This window comes from Camelina sativa, chromosome 6 (assembly GCF_000633955.1).
Source record: "Camelina sativa cultivar DH55 chromosome 6, Cs, whole genome shotgun sequence".
Taxonomy (NCBI): Eukaryota; Viridiplantae; Streptophyta; class Magnoliopsida; order Brassicales; family Brassicaceae; genus Camelina; species Camelina sativa.
Genome location: NC_025690.1, coordinates 15,288,974 through 15,308,434, shown reverse-complemented (window position 1 = coordinate 15,308,434; position 19,461 = coordinate 15,288,974). Strand labels below are relative to the sequence as shown.

Here is a 19,461-nt window from a genome sequence, read left to right as displayed (position 1 = left end):
TTCAAATGCAATTCCAGTCCATACTCCAATATCTATATCATCACATGCACGGCTATGGCTATATCTATCAATAACTTTGACTTTGAGATGAAAACTCTCCAAAACCGGAGCTTTGTGTGAAAACAGAGACCTGCCAACATTCTCCGAAAATTGATGTGTATAATGAAAGTTAGAGTTATCATCTTCCAAAGAGATCTCCATCGTTTAGACAAAACACTCGTGGCTATCACTCTTTTTGTTGGAAGAGACGACAATATATGTAGAAGCAACTCTTCAGGCAACTCACTGATCAACTCCTCTTTAACAACACCTGGCTTTCTCTCACTTTACAATTACACCCACCAAAACCAAAGAAGAAAAGACTAATGAGTTAGGGTTTGGAGCTTGCAAAACATAAACGAAATAAACGAAACTTACCGTTGTTCTTGTTCCATTATCCCGGTAACACTCTTCACGTTTTTGCTGTTCCCTGAAGCTAACATCGCACTTCAATCGCTCTTAACCCAAAATTCAACAAGTTGAAGCAGAGCACTGAAGCTCGTCAACTGAATGAGACTAGGGCTTTTTAATTCAAAACCGGTTCTGAATTAAAATCGACCCGAAACCAACCGGTTTACTTATTAATAAATGAAAAAGAAAAGCCCAAGATGGTGGTACTGGTATCAATATCATCACTCATAGGGATTAAGATAAAATTCAGAAAATTTTCAAAATCCAATGGCAAAATATAGAAACCATCCCCGAGATCCAAAACCGATGTAAATCCCTATAACCGTAACCAACGTGCTCTATGAAGAGTTTACATAACATATAAGATCATTCAAAAGCAATGTGGCAAGAATTGGAAGCCCTGACAACACTAGCCAACTCCTTGAGCATCTTACGTCTCTCTTCCAACTTCTTGAGCTCTTTTGGACCGATAGGATTAGTGGAGATAGTTGCCTTCTTCAACTGTTTTGCGTACCTTAGAATGTATGTAGCCACTTCTTGCTCTTCTTGTCTATCCCAAGCATATTTTTCCCACACAAATGTCTCGAGGTGAGACAACAAACATTCAGGAACATACTTTGGTTCATTCCATTTTCCGCCAACCATATCATCATCTTTATTCCTATACTGGTGAGACAAACGAACGAGACAAGAGGAATGGAATGTATAAAGTAGTCTATAAAATATAACCACAAAGAGAGAGACCATCCAAAATAATGATGAAATGTCTTGCATCAAGGAGCCTGAGGACTTTTAGTTTCGGAGAAATTTCGAGCATGACCGTAAGTACATTCCACCACTCTTCTTTACACGTATGCATCTCTAGATTCACCAGTTGATAGAAGATACTACCAATTGGATACACAATCTGTACATGAAACAGTTATTGGTACCTTGCAATAACAAAGAGATAACCAAAAAAACACTCAATAGCGCTGAAACTTACCTCCAAGGGTAATAAATCGAAAGAAAGACGTTTGGTTGACTTAAGCGATCCAAGAAACTTATCAGCGATTATATAAGAACCACCAATGATATATACTTCCACCAGCTCCGGCGCATTCAGACAAATCTCAATATCTATCAACTCTTGGAATGCCAAGTATTCCAAAGAGGGAACATTAATTCTATATCTTCCAAACCTTTCGTCACAATTATAATCAAAAATTTCAAGTCTCTTCAAAGACGGGACTTCAATAACGAAAGTCACAACATGACCAGAATACTCACCTCGATCCAAAACCAAATTTTCAAGAATAGGGCAACCAGATAACAGGTTACGAAAAGATTCATCGTCTTTGTAGCTCACAAACTCAAGGTGCAAAGTTCTAAGAGACTTCATAAGAACCGGAGAAGACAATAGTACCAAGTGAGAGTTTCAGGTTTCAAGTGTGTTGCAAGTACACAAGCTAGCCGGAAATGTGAAGGTCTCATCATACGCGGGGTATGAAGCATAGAGTACCAATTTACGCAAATGTCGAGTAAACGCGATTCCAACCCAAAGTCCTATATCTACAGGACTAACATTATCTAAGCTAAATCTGAGACGCAAACTCTCTAGAACGGTAGCTTTATGTTCAAGGATCGATCTGGAAACACCTTCTGAAAATGTTTGGTGTTGGCTATTGTGATCCTCAGAATAGAACTTTAGTTTCGGCACCAAATTCCATAGAGAACGCCATTGTTTAGACAAAACACTCGTGTTTATGGCAGTTTTTGTAGGGAGAAACACACAGAATCTTTAGAATCAAAGCTTCAGGCAACTGATTCAACCTATCTTCTTCATTCATAACACCTCGATTTCTCATTGTTGTTGATAGAGACAGAAATGGCGTTGCTTTCCCAGTGGTTACACTCGGGTTTTCAAACGCGATTGCAAAAACTAGAAAGAGATTGAAACTCACCCAATAGTGAGACTAGACGGCGGTTGAGGATGCAGAAGTTGAACAGCCGGCCGGGAAGGGTTTTGAATTTTTGATATACATATAATGCGGCGGATACATTTAAGATGATGACATTATGGTAATTTTAAACGAGACATAGTTCGGGCCATTAATGGGCTTTTCATTCCTATCGACTAGTAAGCCTGGACCATACATGAACGGAAAGGACATACTGTATATAAACCACATTTTTTTTTTAAACAATAATTGAAAACGCATAAATAAATAAATATACAAAAAAAAAAAAAAAAAAAGTTAAACGATTCCCCATTGCCACCCGCAAAATCTTTAAGAGTCAAAACAAATGGCATAAAGAAGACAACACAATGGTTAAAATTGGCTTTCTGTTTTGCTGGCTTGGTTGGGAGTGTATTTTTTTTCCAAATAAAGGAGACATAATTTTGAAATTTCTAATAAGGATTGTAACGGCTTCGTCCTCTACCGTTGTCGCTACTTCGTTTGCTACTGCTGCTGCTGCTCGAACCACTGCCTCCTCTATAAGGTGGAGAATGCCTTGGTGGTGGTTGTTGCGGCACAGCCGCCAGTCCAGGCTGTTGCCTATTACATTCAACACATCGGATGAGTACACGTGCATTATAGCAAAAGCATGAGATCAGTAATCGAGTATAGAAAAGAACTTACAAGACGTATCCGATTCTTCCATCAGGTAACATGATTGGCATCATCGACATTCCACCAGCTGCATGACCTCCCGCATGCATTAATGGCTGCATCATTCCAAGAAAATTATCCCCGAATTTATATCCATAAAAGTTCTTCTCAAGACATAATTATATGATTGACAAAATAGTAGAAATCTCACTTGTGAGTAGGCAGAAGCTCCAAATCCACCAAGAGCACCAAAGGGACTAGGAGCCATGCCATAACTAAGAAGAGGAGGATAGTTTGGTTGCAATTGTGATTTCTGCATATTCTGAACTGTATTTGTGTTCCCCTTTTGATCCGCTTGAGGCTTTGCAAGAGTACAATCCAACATATGACCTGTATATAAATTGGGATACATTTTAGAATTGAAACATCAAAGGAGGAGATGTAAACAGAAAAAAAATATTCTGAATGGACCACGCATACCATCAATCTCATATCTTTCAGTGTTTTTCAAAGCTCGCATGACACTTGTCCTCTCTGCGTAATGCACAAATCCATATCTACTGTCTTCCTTTCCCGGTTTTGCTGGTGGAATCACCACTTTCAGTATTTTCCCATGATGTTCAAATAATGCCTTTAGGCGTTCTTGAGTTATATCTCTAGGCAAGTTCTTGATGTACAATGCCTTGACCTGCAATCATTCCACACCATATAAGTATATAACAGTAAGTTTTGAAGACATTTTAAACACATGTCTCTATGAATATGACACTTTGTTAAAAAGATAACTGTTGCGGCATCTATTATCTATTTGTAAGAAAGATTCTAATGAAGCAAACCTGGGAAGCCGAAGAGTCCCCTCCTCCACTCCTTGATTCAGCCCAGCTTACAGTTGGGGCATTATCATCAAGCTTAAAACTAGGATTTGACATTTTTTGTTTCGAGTATTCAGCACATGCATGGTTGTAATACTCGATGAAAGCAAAACCACGATTCCGGCCCATATTTTGTGGTTCCTGTGATTTTACAAAACCAAAAAGAAAACTGATCAAGCTAGTGAGAAAGGAATTTCTACAGAAAATTCACTTCCGCAAGTTACAGTCAAACAAGAATATGATATTAAAGTTGCAGATCACTACAAACTGAAACTTATATAAGTTGCAGGAGACAAACCTTTGGGAGTTCGACAATTTGAACGCCTGGACCAATTTTATTCGCTGCTTTCTTAATGTCTGACTCCATCCAATTTCTAGGAACATTACCAAGAAAGATGCGATGCTTTGCTTGGGTAGTCGAACATTTTATCCTTTTACCCTGTTGAATAACATTTAATAAACAAACAAATAAGAGCCACAAAAATTCTGAAACTACCAACCATCGAGAATTCTAAGCTATCTACAAGTCTTAATGGAATGAGTGTAATAATCAAGAAGTGGGTATCAAAGAATTTACTCTGAAATCAGTATTATTTAGACTCTCAATTGCCTCAGCTGCAAGGTCCTTGTTTCTAAATGTTACAAATGCATACCCCTTTCCATCACCAGATTCCTTTTCCCTCATTATCCTAACCTGTAAACATCACACCAACCTCAGCAGTCAGCACAAGATAAAATGAAAACACAACCATAGTTTGGGTAAAACAAATATGTCAAATTACCTCAGTAACTTCCCCTATTGAATTACAGAAGCCCTTTAAGTCCCCTTCAGTAGCATCAGTGGGAATCCCTCCAAGATAAACCTCTGAACCATGTGGAGGAAGTGCAAGGAGTTCAGCATGCCTTTTCTTTTCTTCTTCCTCCTCAGTTGCAGCAGCAACATCCTCGTCTTCGTCCACTTCCACCTCTTCTTCTATCTCCTCCTCAATCTCTTCAATTTCTTCCTCCTCTTCAACTTCTTCGTATTCAACTTCCTCCTCGAGAATCTCCTCAGGGTCATTGTCACCATCAAGGTCTACCCTTTCCTCAGATTCCATTGAATCGTGAGCTTCTGAAGCAGCAGTCCTCGTCCTTGACATGTTAAGTATCTAGAAAAGAAGGCTTGCACTACAACTGTGGAGGAGACACAGAAGCAAGAAGCAAGTGGGGAGAGAGAGAATAGAACCGTGGAAAGGTTGGAAAAGAAACAATAAGAGGTCGATAGAATAGAAAAAGAAGAATAAAAGGTTCGAATTGACGCTCTGCCATAATGCGGCTAAAAAAAGGTGACAAACAATAGACAAAGAGAGAAGAAGGCGACGAAATGCTCAACAGGTGAAACAAAAAAAAAAGAAACGAATGACCCCTGAGAGCGAAAAAAAAAAACCATGATATCAATAGGCCTTGGTTAGATAGATGCATAGAAGGTTTTTAAAAAAATCATGGCAACAAGAAGGTCAAGACAAAGTAGTATCTCTGAACAACCCACTTAGAAAACTTCAGCTCCATGTTAGATCTCCCAACACACAATTGCAAGTTGAATTTTTATTTATGCTGCCAATCTAACCTGTTAAGAGAATCCCTCAGCTTATTTCTACAATTTCTATTTGATTTACTCAAGACATTTACACACAAAAATAGACCACAATGATACCAATCAAGAACAATCCGATAACACCCGTACAAAGCTAAAACTCACAGTAAACATCTATCAAAATCGTTTCAGCTAAACTTCGCAATCATTGGTATAGATAACAACAACACAACTGAGAACAGATTCAGTTTTACAATTAAGATACGAAGAGCTACCAAAACAAAATCCCAATTTCGAAAGAAGAATAATTCGGATCCCCAACGGAAAAAGATACACGAAAGGAGACGAAGAGAGGCGCAATGAGATGAAACAAGACAGAGAGAGAAAGTACCTTGAAGGCGATAGAGCGAGAGAGGGAGAGAGAGAGAGAGAGCTTCCAGAAGAAAACCCTAGTTTGATGAGGATTACGGAGAGGAGGATGAGGTAGAAGTGTTTCGCCCAGCAGCTGAGGTTGAGAGAATATGTAAAAATGTTTGTATGACCTAAAAGATGCCCCAAGTGACTCTCAAAGGAGGAGGAGGAGGAGGAGGAGGGTGTAGTCACCCTTTTACGATGCTAACCACCATCTTATATTAGAGGTAAATTACCCGATCTTAATATGCCAGAAAATCTACAAACAAACAAACAAAAAAAAAAGAAAAAGAAAAAAATGACTTTGATGTTAAGTTTTATGCAAAAAGAAAAATATATCAAAATTGGATGAAAATTAGATATAATGTCTCTCAATTTTCTTGTTAATATTTTCGAGTTTTCCTAATTAATACATAATTTATATATAATCCACGTTATATTATACTCTTTCCGTTTCAAAATATAATATGTTTTAGCCAAAACACGCATAATAAAAAATATTTACTTTTAAAAAGTTTAACCAATCAAAAACAAGACTGCATAAAATAAATAATAAGAAAATATAAAAGTAGTCTAAAAGTTGCCTCAAAATTTGAAAACATCTTATATTATAAAACAAGCAAAAACCTCTAAAATATCCGATATTATGAAACGGAGAGAGTATAATTTAGAAAAAAATAAAACCAATGATAAATTTTTCTTTTACACATTACAAATTAATATCCTCTTGTCTTTCGTTATATCTAATTTCTCGACGAAATCTTACTAAAAGAGTTAAACTAACATATAACAGTCGTGTTTTCCCGCGTTTTGCTATGTATAGTAATTGATAACGATACTTTTTTGGTTTGTTTTATTAGAACCAGTCGATTAATTTGATGTTATTTACAAAAGAGACAACTATGTAAAAAAAAAATGTTTTAAACAGGTTTTTTTAATAAAGAAAAATGAATCTAGAAGCATAATGACTCTAATTGGTAATATGAGTTATCATCGAGTTAAGTTGAGTTATGGACGTAACTCAAAGATTATTCAAAAATGTTACCAATCAAGAACAATATTTTTTTTTTTTTGAAATTGAGGTTGAGTTACAATGTGTTATGGTTAATATACAATTTTGAGTTATGTCTTTTGTAAAATTGTTAACTCAAAACATTATTCAATATCATAAAAAATTTCATGAGTTAAGGATGTGGTAAGTTGAGTTAGCTTTTTCTTTAGTTAAAAAAAACGAAAATACAGTTATATAATACAATTTTTTTTTAATTGATATATCAATAAAAATAAATTTTACTGTTTTTCTTTTATTTAATAACTTCTTTTAATTAGTTATTTTAAATTTGTTATATTTTGCCAAAATTATTATTTTGATTATCATTTGAAATGAAATAGGCATCCATCTAAATATGATAAGATTGTAAATATTATGAAATGCATGTAGTTAATTTTTTTAATTTGCAATGTAGCAAAGAAGTTTAGTTAACTTTGTGTGTATTAAATTTCTTTATTTGTTTTTTTTGTTTTTTGTAAATTTATTTAATTATTTATATATTTTAATTTATTTTATTTTTAATAATTTTATTAAATGTATTAATAATACTTTTTAATAATTATAATTATCAATTATTTTAAATTAGAATTAATTAAATAATACATACAACAACAAAATTATAATATTTACTGCAAGTTAACTTCAATAATTCATGTTATCCATATGACAAAAAATAGTCTTTAACCACACAAAAAAATATATAAAAAAAATGTTGTTGAATGGAAAAGAAAAAACTATAAATATTTTTAATTACTTTAATATATCAAAATCTGCACAAAATAGGAGTAGCTCAATTTTTAATTTTTTATATTCCTTCCAAGGGGAGTTTTGAAAGTCGAATCGACCGGAAAAATTCTCAGTCTTTGACTCTCTTCTAACTCCCACCGCGTAATTATCAACTAGGTTTCTTATCTCCGGCGAATCGAAGCTCTTCTCTCTCTCTCTCTTCCAATTTCCCCCTTTTTAGGTACTGTTTCTCTCAAGCTGATGCTTCTTCCTCGTTTCTGGGCTCGTAACGTTTGTTTTTTATCTCTTATGAAATTTGGTCACATTTCTGATCGTATCTGCAGCGATGATTTCCAGGTAGCTTCCCGCTGATTTCAACTTTCCGGCGGGCCAGCTATGATGGCAATGGGACTTCCTCGTCTTGTTGCTATTTCTTTTACTCTTCTTCTAGTTTCAATCCTTCCTCTTCATGTCTCTCTCGCTGGTGAGTTTCGTCCCAATTGGTCTCATCTTTTGTTGATTTTGATGTAACATTTTACGTTTTAGTTCATCTTGGGAATGATTGGTTTGTAATTTTGATTCACTTATCTCTCTTTGTCCACTCTTTAGATTATCACTTTAATCTATCTGATCACTGTTTGGATTTCCCTTTTTTTGTGTGTAGGTGAGATAACATCTATTGAATCTGTTCCCGACCTTCAGAAGCTAATGTATGTTGTTGTTGATGGGTATCCTTGTGTACGCCTTCTCAATCTTTCTGGAGAGATTGGTTGTTCAAGTAAGCTTCTTTTGTGGCTGCCTCGTAACTGATTGTTGTTATTAGATGAGTTCCCTTAATTTCTATGTTAATAATTACTCAGATCCTGGATTGAATAAGGTGGTGGCTCCAATCATAAAATTGAAGGACGTTAAAGATTTGGTTCAGCCACACACTATTTTGGTTACAGCTGATGAAATGGAAGATTTCTTTACCAGGCATGTCTCCTTTGTCATTCTATTGTATTTATAATCTTTTAACTTGTGGATTAGTGCTTTACCCCTGGCTAAGCAGCATATACATATGCATGAATAAGGTGTAGTTCTCGTTTTGGTGTTTACTTAACGTCAAACAAGAATTAGCTTGTGGTGTTCACCAAATCAGCCATTTTCAACTTACATCCTCAAAATAACGTCTATACAAGGTTGCAGAGTTTCACTATTTTAAGGCCAACACTTTTTGTTTTCTTCTTTTTCTCCCTGAGAGTGAAATAACAGACTGGAATGAGTATACCCTCTTATCACCATTTAAAAAAATCTGCTATAAATGTAGCCACTTGGTTGTTGGTGCATCAGAAATGGATTAGGTATTATTCAGTAGAAACCTGTTATTCATTGGATTTTTTGCTTTAATTCCATTCGACAAACAAAAAGTGAGTATACCTCGAAGTAGTTTACACTAGAATCCTGCAGTCTGGCTTAATTCTGGCATTGTTCATTAGACTTGTACATCTCTTAGACACTCTATTCAGATAGAAATGACACAGGATCGTTCCTCTTTGTGCCTTTTCCAGGGTGTCAAGTGATTTGAGCTTTGCTAGCAAAATTGGTGGTGTTCTAGTTGAATCAGGATCTAATTTCCAACAGAAATTAACAGGTACTATGGCGACCCACATATTTATGATCTGTCAACTTGAATGGATGTTGACTTATACATTGATTGTTTTTTTCTTAATTCCCTTAAACAAAGTACTTGATACTTCTTATCTATCTCCATGGCATTAGTATTTATTTCTTCTTTCTTGTAGGCTTTTCTCCTGACAAAAAGTTTCCTCAAGCGCAGTTTTCACCCTATGAAAACGTTGACTACAAATGGAATTCAGCTGTACGGTACCATAAATCCTGTCTGAAACTTTGAAGTTACTTTTTCCTGTGAACACTTTTGTAGTGGGTTGGAAGTTGTTTCAATCATTTATCACCAAATCCATTGTCAAGCATTTCCGAGTATACACTGTTCTCTTCTGGAACTATAATTAACTACCTGCTAACAGACAACACCATAAATAAATCCTTTTCTTATGGTTAATTTTTTGTATACATTTTACAAGAGCAATACATGTATCTGTCCAGATGATCACTTATAAAGAAGCCTATAAATCAGTTGCATATTTATCTACCTTCATAAAATGATAGTTCCTGTTATTGGTTTTTCATAGAGAAAAATGATTTTAATTCTTATGAGTACTTGCAAGCGATAATTCTCTAGACTCTGGCAATTGACCATTGTTAAAAATGATTATTTGCAGGCATCAGGCATAATGTGGAAAAAATATAATTTTCCTGTGTACTTATTGTCAGAAAGTGGCATATCAGCTGTGCAGGAGGTAAACCTTCAAACTTGAATTCTTTGCAAATTATAAATGTTTCTATTTGTGTTGTCTGAATAACTAAATGGATTACCATTTAGAAATATGAGGTAATGAACTAAAGCCTTAGAGAGGCATTATGACCGTTCGTCACACTCGTAAGAGCAGTATTGCTCTATGAAAATATGGCTGTAAAATGGTGCAGTAGATCTGTTTCGTCAAAGTCATATGAAATAATTACTCCTAGCTTAGTTTGCATAAAATTTTCTAAACACTGATTACCCATTTTCAAATAGGAAAACAAATGATTACTTCTTGACAGAACCTCATATGTTGTTGTTCTTACCAGATGAGGTTCTGTCAAGAAGCTAGCTTTATATTTCTTATGTGTTGGTAGCAATCTAAATGAGTATGGTTCATGTGGATAGCTTCCACGTTTTCAGGTTATCAACTATATCTTGACATCCTAATATATTTGTTCAGATCCTTTCCAAGAAAAAGATGAAGCATGGTACATATACCAGTGATGTTGCTGAATTCAATATGGTTATGGAGGTATTTGGTTTTAGCAATGTAGCTCACTGGAATGTTAACCAGCTTTATGTACTTTACTTTGACTTAGATTATGACATCCGCTTCTCAATTTTCTTTTATTAGACTACCAAAGCTGGAACACACAATTCGGAGGCTTGTTTGCAGGAAGGAACTTGCCTCCCATTGGGAGGATATAGGTAAAAGTTTAGGAGATTGAAATTTCTATATTACTGTCTGATTTTAAGACATATGAAACCTTTTAAAGGATACGTTAAGTTTTCTAATAACTTTGTCATGAAGGACAGTGTTTGGTCCTCGCTTCCACCAATCAGTGTTTCTTCTTCCAACAACCGCAAACCAATTGTGCTAACTGTGGCCTCAATGGATTCTGCATCATTTTTCCGTGACAAAAGTTTTGGTGCAGATTCACCAATATCTGTGAGATATCGCTATTTTGTGCTTTGTGGATTGACCTAGAATGCCTTTATTTATTCTTCTTTTCCCGGTTCATTGCTCAAAGTGTTCTCTTTCTTTCAGGGTCTGGTAGCTCTTTTGGGAGCAGTTGATGCTCTTTCTCGAGTTGATGGTTTTAGTAATTTCAAAAAGCAGGTGCCAGTCAATAAATATAATTACTAAATCTATTGAGTTTCTTGCACTCATCAGTATACCATCTGATTTAGTTTTATTTCACGCTTTTTGTTGTTTGCAAGCTTTGATACTAGAGGTATATCTTGCACTCTGCTGTGTTTTGGCTCTTATAGTTCTATATGTATTTCCTAAATGAATGCAGCTTGTGTTTTTGGTTCTGACCGGAGAGACGTGGGGTTACCTTGGCAGCAGGAGGTTCTTACACGAATTAGATCTGCATTCAGATGCTGTCGCAGGCCTTGGCAATTCTCCGATTGAAACGGTAATCTTTATTGTTTTGATCTGACAAAATAGAAACAAGTTGTTAGAGGCAGCCAGTCTTATGCATGAAATCCATTAGTGAAAAATGTTGCATGTGTTTCATGGTTGCTACAACTTATTTCTGCCTTAGTAGTGCAGAAAGTAAATTTATTGTTTATTAGAGTTCCTTTTAAAAGTGAAGGTTCACAATTCTCTAAATTTTAAGATCGTATTCAAATTTATGTCTTCCATTATCTAACAGGTGCTTGAAATAGGATCCGTTGGAAAAGGTTTAAGTGGAGGGATAAACACCTTCTTTGCTCATAAAACTAGGGTGAGAAATTCCTGATACCCTGAAACTCTAACATAATTGGTTCGATAATGTGAAAATTGGCATAGGCAACTTAACATCCACTTTTTGTGTCTTTAGGTTTCCTCAGTTACAAACATGACACTGGATGCTTTAAAGGTAGCTCAGGATTCACTTGCATCAAAGAACATCAAAATTCTTTCAGCTGATACTGCAAACCCTGGAATACCCCCATCCTCCTTGATGGCTTTCATGAGAAAGGTACAATATAAATTCCAAGTAAATAGATGGAAAGACAATTCAAATATGTATTCTGACTTTGATAGAGAAAGTAATTATTTGAATATACTTCCCCTTTGGTTGATCATGAATGTGAGAGGAGAAGTATACTTGCTTTAATGTTATGTGATTGTGAACCAGATTCCCTAAACTGAAAAAGGTGTAACATCCTGTTCATTGTTGCAGAACCCTCAGACTTCAGCTGTTGTTCTTGAAGACTTTGATACCAAGTTTGTGAATAAGTTCTACCATAGTCACCTTGATGACTTGTGTAAGAAAAGTCACAGCCTGACGTTCTCATCTTTTTGCTCTAAACCCCATTTTGCTCTTTTCTGATCCCTTTCTGGTATTGTATTGCAGCAAATATCAACTCCTCATCTGTAGTAGCTGCTGCTTCTGTTGTGGCCCGTACACTTTACATCCTTGCAAGTGACGACAAAGATATAAGCAATTCAGCTATGGGATCCATCCATGTCAATGCTTCTTTCGTTGAGGAACTTCTAAACTGTCTTTTAGCTTGTGAACCGGGCTTATCTTGCGACTTGGTAAAAGACTATATTTCACCAACAAACACTTGCCCAGGCAACTATGCTGGCGTCATCCTTGGAGAACCTTCCTCCAAACCTTACCTTGGTTACGTCGGTGATGTATCTAGATTTGTATGGAACTTTCTTGCGGATAAAACATCTGTCCAAAAGGGGAACACAACCTCAGTTTGTTCAAAAGGAGTCTGTAGCAAAACCGACGAAGTGTGCATTAAAGCAGAGAGCAACAAGGAGGGAACATGTGTTGTCTCCACAACCAGGTAAACTCTGTTTGCTTGTAAATTGCATTTTTGGGCTGCATGCTCAAATTGGCAAAGTCTTAAGTCTGGTAGGCACTTGATAGGAATTATTAATTTGGATAGGCTGGCTTGAGAAGTGGAGCTTTTTTAGACTTGGAGAGAGTCTATCTTTGGCTTGTTGACCTTTAAATAGAACCTATCAGTATTATCTTCGTTGGCCTGAGATATATGTGGCCTAATCAAATTTGTTGTCGGAACCGTAACACTAAACATATTAAGTGCTGGTTTTGGCAGGTATGTTCCAGCTTATTCAACCCGATTGAAGTATAACGATGGAGCTTGGACGATTCTGCCTCAGAACTCATCGGATTCTATGGGGATGGTAGATCCGGTGTGGACCGAAAGCAACTGGGACACTATAAGGGTGCGTGTGTACACAGTCCAGCACTCAGCATACGACAATACAGTCCTTGTTGCAGGCATTACAGTGACAACGTTGGCTTACATCGGGATTTTGGCTGCAAAGTCACTCATCACAAAAGCATTGAAGCAGGACTGAGACTTGTATTTGTCAGTTTCAGCAAGACATCGCCTAAACTATGTAGTGGAAACCTTTTTTCTCAGCTAAGGTTATTAAAAAAGGGTCTTTTTGAGCTAATTCAGTTCTCTATTAGACTGGCAAGAACTTTCTCAATATTAATCTAAAGCAGCTAAAAAAGGCATTCCCACTAAGATTAGATTAATAACAGAATAAACAAAGCAACATTACGAATCTAATTCCAGAGTGAAATACTAACTGCCAAGAAGAAAAATGGTGTACTCTTTTGTGTTTTGGTACCTCACACTAAGTACTGAACAAATCAATATAAAAAAAAATGGCAATGTAATAGATTAAGAAATGGTTACATAGACTAAGTTAAAAAAATAAAAAGCAAATCTCAGAACCAGGAAAGGTTTGGGGGTGACATAATTAAGGCATAAGCATCTACAAAAGGTTTTAATGGAATCACTTGGATGATCAGGATCATCAACAACAACAACAACAACAACATTAGATGAACAAGTGCTTGAACTCCCCACTTGCTAGCTTACATAGCTCATTGTAATTCTGCGGATCTACAAAGCAAATGTTGTCAACAGACTCAATACATCAAAATGGAACAAAGATCTTCTTCTAAAACTATCAGCAAACAGATAAGACGGAATCAGTGAATGTTACCAAAAGTGTTGCCAAAATTGGTCCAAGTCTCAGCACGAATGGAGTTATCACTCTCAGCAATTCCAATAACCTCAAGGTAAGTAGTAAGAGGAGGAGTTGTAGACGGTCCCCTAACAACGATCTGAAGATCATCAGTAGATTTCCCGACCACAGAGCCAGTGTCTGAACCGATCACTTGAATCACAGTTCTGACCTTTTGACCAATGTATCGCCTCAACAAAGCTCCGTTCACAAAAGCCGAAGGACTTGAAGTATCCATTTCTTTTATTTTTTTCGATCTACCAGTCAAAATATTCAGAATCGATTAAATCAATCAGTTTCATATCAACAACGATGGAGGAGGATAAAACCGAAAACAAAAGCAAATCTATAAAAGAGTTGAGGATCTGATAATATTTACCTTATTGGAGAAGATGAATCGTGTCGTCGAAGTTGGAAAATGATTTTAGCCCTAATCTCTCTGAGACTTTTGAGGCTTTGTGAAGAGAGAGTTAATAACGGAGACAATTTTGGGCGGGAAAAGAAAAGCTACAGATGGCGCCAAATAAATCTGATTGGGCTTTATTAATTTCTCTTGGCTCATTGTGTTTCGCTATCCACAATTTTTTTTTTGTTCTTTAATACGGACGGACTAACTCCAAAAACATTAGTTTATGATTATGATCATTTCAAAATGAAGTTATTAGATCATTTAGTTAGTTAATAATATTCAATTGCATTATTTAAATTTGAAATTACATATTACAAATACATATTTATATATAATATTATATAGATAAAGAAAATTCTTAGTTTTGTGAGGAAGAAAAGTTACATATTAAAAAGAGGGAAAAAATTGAGGATTAACTTTGTTGTATTAAAAAAAAATCATTTGTTCTCTTTCAATTTCTTAGTTATAGCAAAAGCTGCTCCTGCGACTGCAACGATCACCGCTGATATTATGATCGTCTTTTTTAGCGTTTTTGTCCCGTCTCTCTTTGCCTTTGCGTTTTCCCTTTTTTCCACGATTTTTTGTACCTTTTTCCACATTGAATTCGCGTATAGATTTGTCATTTGTGTACAAGATTAACAAAAGTGATAAAAGCTTGTAATATTTGGTAGTTAATTGAGAAACTCATGCAAAATCAACTCATCCAATAACTATGTCAATAAGGATATCACAAATCTTGTCACATATCTAAAGGATACCTTTTCAGAAGCGATCTCTGAAGAAACAGGATCTACTTGGAAATTTTTGTTTTGGCCAGGATTTAGTTCAGCTGCTGCATCGCCTTCTGGAAATGTTGTTGTATCCGTCGCCATTTTCACACTTTGTTTTAGGCTTTCTTTCTTTTTTCTTTGTTTTCTTACGAAAAAAATGTTTTTAACACAAAACAAAATGAAGATAGCTAGAAAATGAGGCTAAGTAAGTTTGGATTTTGTGGCTCTTAAGTCTTAATGCCTCTAAAAATAGTTTGGGGTTTGTGTTGTGTTGCTATGGATCTTTCAGCCATTCCATACGCTTTTTTTAGCACTCTTCTTAGAATTATTTTCCGCATTATTTGCTGATTCCACTAAAAAAACAAAATAGTGCATTTTTTACTTTTCATTGTTTTGATCTTCTTAATTAAGTTTAGTTTCGTATCGAATTACATTTTTTTGAGATACTATCATTTGAATTATGTTTTTAAAGAACGTATTCGTGAATATGTTTGCAAAGACTTGCAAGGAGAATACAAAGTAAATTTATTTTTTAACTATTTTTACAGAGACCATCATCTATGCCTCTGGGACAAAAGAGAGAGTTTTGATTTTCAAAACACACAAAATCAAAAGGAAGAAGCAGATCCTTCCAAAAGAATAGTTTTCATATGTTGAATCAGCCCATCCATCTGCTCTCTCGAATGCAACGGCGAAGGATACACAAACGCACAGTCCAATTTTCCGTCTCTAAGCGCATCGAAAACCGCAAGAGATGGTCCAACCCCGTGGATAGACGCGCACCCGATGTAATCCCTTACCCCGAGAGAAGCCAACTCAGGTTCTGGAGACTCGTCGATAACAGGATCTTCAAATATGGAGATGAAAGCCGTTCTAAGAGATGAGGAAGGCGTGAGATTAGGATTCTCAATGGCCTTGCACATTAAGAAATTGAGATCAGACATATCTGTGAAGTGCTTGTTCGAATTCTTTGCAGATGTGAATGAGTCGTAGCATCTCTTGGCTAAGTACCATAGCGTTTCTTCTCCGGTTATGTCGTGTGTGTGAAGAATCCCTGCATGGTAGAAACCTGAGAAACATAACAACAAAAATATCAAATCACAAACCATTAGATCAAATACAACAACAAGGACACTGTTTAAAATTACAATTTCTGATTTTCAAAGCCTAGACATAACTTGTTGCAACCAAGAACATCTATCTATACCTCATCAAATATATAAAAGAGAGAGCAGCAATCTTTATTATTGTAATTCTAAAAATGTTCATACTTACCAAAGTCATTTGAAGTAAGAGGAGGTTCAAGAATGGAACGACAGTCGGAAAGAGTCACCACAGCGTATTTCTCTCCTTGGTCTGGTGGTAGATTCTTCGAGGAATACGCAGCGAGTAGCCCCGAGGACGCTAATGCCGCCCATAGCTTTATCCCTCTTGCCTTGCATCCCTACAAAAATGTAAATTGAATGCTCCAAATCATCAGACACAAATCAATGCTTTTAAGCTTTAGCACAAAACCAAGATCCTCTTATTAGTCCTTTTGTGTTACAAATCAAATCTATGCATATGTAATTATTATGTCACACAAGTGATTGTCTTAACATTAATATAACAATAGTGCAACAATACACATTGCGGTTACTCCTCATATCTAATTATATTCATATAAATACTAACCAACATTATTTAATTGTAAACAAATATATATTAATACTCTTAAAACACGTAATTAGAATAGTAATTAGCACATAATCCGGAAATAATAATTGAGAGTGATGAGTGAGAGCAGAGTCGCTTACAGCCACAAGTTTGAGAGTCTCATCTCTTTCCAGTTTCAGCCTCACCACTTGCGATCTCCGATTCGGTTCCTCCGCGTCCACGAAATTCAAATTCGAGAACCTAAACGCGTTCAACGAGTAACCAAGCACGTCCATCCCACGCGCCCAGAACGGTTTATTCCCTTTCCCACTCGGGATCAGCTCCTCTATCGCCTTACCTAACCTCACCGTCGTCTCCTCCGCCACGGGACCGTTGCCGCGGCCATCGCCCGCCGCGGTCTCTTTCATAAACTCTCTCAGAAGCGTGACCGCAGCAGTCCGATCGCACGCCCCCGTGTTTAACCGAAATGTGAGTACACGCTGCTCTCCGTCGTCGGTCAGATCGTAGAGGCTGACGACGAACACGGCGGACTCGGAGTTGATCCAACGGTGTGGATCGATCCACGTGTTTTTGTTAAGCTCGTGTTCTAGGATGATCCTGTGCGGATCAGCGCGTGGATCGTCGCTGTCTCGGATGATCTGAGCGGTGGATTCGGAATCGAAGGGATGGATTACGACGCGGGAATCGGCGGCGGAGACGGCGAAGGAGAAGGAGTTGGCGGACGCGTCGTAACGGAGAGTGGAACGGAGGGTAGGATGGTAAATCTGGAGTTTGTCGAGGGTGTTTTGGAGATTTTGGAGTTTTGGTGTTCGGGAAAGTAAGAGAGCTATGACGGCGATGCCTGTGCCGCCGTCAATCGCTCTGCACCAGCTGTACTCAGTTCCTCCGACGGGTCGGGTCATGGACTCGGGTCGCTGATTCGACTCACTCATTATTGTTTGTTTGATATTTTAAGATTTTCTTGTTGGTTAACTAATATGGGAAGGAAGAAGATACAGTGACGTAACCTTTACTTGATTCCGGTTTAGTATTTTTTTCCTGGTTTAATTGATCAATTAGATTTGGTTTTGTAATTCGGGATTTACATTTTGGTCTTGTGTTGGTCACATTACTAGTCTTATTAGTTTCAAAGTAAGCTCAAGTTATTACTGGTGACCAACTATAAACCACCGTAAGATCTTAGATCATTGATTTTTTTAGTTGAATTGATTAATTTTTTCCATTTACAAAATGACTAATTAATTATTTATAACTCTATTTTTGCAGTTCAGGGACCTATCCGAACTATCATAAAACTTTTTTTAAAAAAACCAAAACTCTTACTACCACGCCACTTGGAGGATATGATGTGAAACATGCAACACTTCCCAGAGCAGGAAGATGTGTTTATCCATCATCTCCATGAGGGCCTCTTTTATGCTCACGATTCAAAAACCTTTTACGATCAAAATGATTGGGGAACATATGGCAGTAATTTCACTGTGACACCCACCAAATTAGTGGGTGCTTGAATGTACTTAGGATCCTTGGAATGTGGTCACCGTTGTTAACCTCGCATGCTCATAAGACATATATTTTCGAACCAAAACAGCGGAAAGTAGACGTCTTCTCGGAGAACTTGCATCTCTCATCCTCTGACTAGATCATTGATTTGATTTTGTTTTCCATAAATTATGGCTAAATGTGACAATAAGTATGTAATTCCATGTCACTATCTTATTTAATTGGATTTTGTATATTATTTATTTTCAAGTATTCTTTTTGGCTGTTTTTTTTGGCTAAATGCACAAAAGTTAAGAAATAATATAAAAATCTAACCAATAGAAAAATATATGGTATAATTCAAAATAGTAACAAATTATTAAATTAAAAAAATTATGCTTAAATTTTTTTTATAAAATAAAACAAAAAAAAGTCTCATGCACAACTATGATAATATAACATTATATAAGAAAGAATATGTACATTGTCACAACATCTCTTCATCTCTCGGTGGAAAATACGAAGCTGTATAAGACGTTGTTAGCCGGTACTAAAATTGTTCATTTTAATATGAGAATACTATACAAAATCATAATTATCATAATAATTTGTCGTTTGATTATTAATATAGAAATAGCAAATTTGACATACTATACAAAATCACAATGATCATATTAATAATCTGCCGCTTTATTTGTTTTTCTTCAAAGCATCTATGATATAAGTGGTGAATTACAAGGCAACACAAATATAAATCCATATGTAGTTCATGTATAATATGATATGTAAATTACACTTACATATGATATAAGTGGTGAATTATAATATGATTTTTTTCACTCCAACTAGAAGGTCATTTGCATACACTATTTATAATTTTTGATATTTTAATTTTTAACACATCAAATTAAAGCATATAGATATGATGGTGGTACTAATTAAGATAAATATATTAATTTTTATTTAGTTTGAAAGTAGTTACCATTGTGATATAAAAACTATAGTGACAAATATGTATGTACACATCACACATTAATTAATTATTCTGGAGAAACCAATTATTTGGTCACTATCTATTTTGATAGTATCT

General features: G+C 36.0%; 5 protein-coding genes and 1 pseudogene across 6 annotated transcripts; 1 reads left to right on the top strand and 5 right to left on the bottom strand.

The window, feature by feature from the left end:
- Positions 747–2,459, bottom strand: LOC109125297 (annotated as a pseudogene).
- LOC104791522 (heterogeneous nuclear ribonucleoprotein R) lies at positions 2,677–6,106 on the bottom strand. Of its 2 annotated transcripts, none has more exons than XM_010517434.2 (9): positions 5,881–6,106; positions 4,699–5,522; positions 4,494–4,610; positions 4,215–4,355; positions 3,881–4,057; positions 3,525–3,732; positions 3,256–3,434; positions 3,075–3,160; positions 2,677–2,990 (listed from the first exon to the last, which is right to left on the bottom strand). In XM_010517434.2, the coding sequence occupies exons 2-9, from the start codon at positions 5,053–5,055 to the stop codon at positions 2,843–2,845; spliced, it is 1,413 nt and encodes a 470-aa protein (XP_010515736.1). In that variant the 5' UTR covers positions 5,056–5,522; positions 5,881–6,106; the 3' UTR covers positions 2,677–2,842. The 2 variants fall into 2 exon arrangements, with proteins under 2 accessions (XP_010515736.1, XP_010515737.1); XM_010517435.2 differs by having other exon boundaries at positions 2,813–2,990; positions 4,699–5,089.
- On the top strand, positions 7,742–13,472 carry LOC104791521 (nicastrin). The gene is given in 17 exon segments (XM_019226914.1): positions 7,742–7,918; positions 8,022–8,161; positions 8,342–8,455; positions 8,538–8,652; positions 9,228–9,310; positions 9,462–9,538; positions 9,960–10,037; positions 10,503–10,574; positions 10,677–10,750; positions 10,859–10,991; positions 11,091–11,162; positions 11,344–11,463; positions 11,704–11,775; positions 11,872–12,012; positions 12,217–12,360; positions 12,363–12,835; positions 13,109–13,472. Coding segments are annotated over 16 exon segments (2,121 nt in total). The 5' UTR covers positions 7,742–7,918; positions 8,022–8,073; the 3' UTR covers positions 13,374–13,472.
- LOC104791520 (replication protein A 14 kDa subunit A-like) lies at positions 13,683–14,524 on the bottom strand. The gene is made up of 3 exons (XM_010517432.2): positions 14,434–14,524; positions 14,034–14,311; positions 13,683–13,930 (listed from the first exon to the last, which is right to left on the bottom strand). The coding sequence occupies exons 2-3, from the start codon at positions 14,290–14,292 to the stop codon at positions 13,866–13,868; spliced, it is 324 nt and encodes a 107-aa protein (XP_010515734.1). The 5' UTR covers positions 14,293–14,311; positions 14,434–14,524; the 3' UTR covers positions 13,683–13,865.
- Positions 14,760–15,411, bottom strand: LOC109125295. The gene is made up of 2 exons (XM_019226940.1): positions 15,222–15,411; positions 14,760–15,050 (listed from the first exon to the last, which is right to left on the bottom strand). The coding sequence occupies exons 1-2, from the start codon at positions 15,333–15,335 to the stop codon at positions 14,901–14,903; spliced, it is 264 nt and encodes an 87-aa protein (XP_019082485.1). The 5' UTR covers positions 15,336–15,411; the 3' UTR covers positions 14,760–14,900.
- On the bottom strand, positions 15,735–17,966 carry LOC104791518. Its single transcript, XM_010517430.2, has 3 exons — positions 17,030–17,966; positions 16,509–16,677; positions 15,735–16,302 (listed from the first exon to the last, which is right to left on the bottom strand). Exons 1-3 carry the CDS (start codon positions 17,819–17,821, stop codon positions 15,842–15,844), a joined length of 1,422 nt encoding a protein of 473 aa, XP_010515732.1. The 5' UTR covers positions 17,822–17,966; the 3' UTR covers positions 15,735–15,841.

Coding starts and splice junctions, on each gene's coding strand:
- LOC104791522 (XM_010517434.2), bottom strand. CDS start 5,055: ATGTCAAGGACGAGGACTGCTGCTTCAGAAGCTCACGATTCAATGGAA. Junction 4,058..4,214: donor AAATTGTCGAACTCCCAAAG/GTTTGTCTCCTG, acceptor GTAAAATCACAG/GAACCACAAAATATGGGCCG. Junction 2,991..3,074: donor GGAAGAATCGGATACGTCTT/GTAAGTTCTTTT, acceptor TGAATGTAATAG/GCAACAGCCTGGACTGGCGG.
- LOC104791520 (XM_010517432.2), bottom strand. CDS start 14,292: ATGGATACTTCAAGTCCTTCGGCTTTTGTGAACGGAGCTTTGTTGAGG. Junction 13,931..14,033: donor CAATTTTGGCAACACTTTTG/GTAACATTCACT, acceptor TTTGCTTTGTAG/ATCCGCAGAATTACAATGAG.
- LOC109125295 (XM_019226940.1), bottom strand. CDS start 15,335: ATGGCGACGGATACAACAACATTTCCAGAAGGCGATGCAGCAGCTGAA. Junction 15,051..15,221: donor CAGAGATCGCTTCTGAAAAG/GTATCCTTTAGA, acceptor ATGTGGAAAAAG/GTACAAAAAATCGTGGAAAA.
- LOC104791518 (XM_010517430.2), bottom strand. CDS start 17,821: ATGAGTGAGTCGAATCAGCGACCCGAGTCCATGACCCGACCCGTCGGA. Junction 16,678..17,029: donor AGACTCTCAAACTTGTGGCT/GTAAGCGACTCT, acceptor ACATTTTTGTAG/GGATGCAAGGCAAGAGGGAT. Junction 16,303..16,508: donor TCTTACTTCAAATGACTTTG/GTAAGTATGAAC, acceptor TATGTTTCTCAG/GTTTCTACCATGCAGGGATT.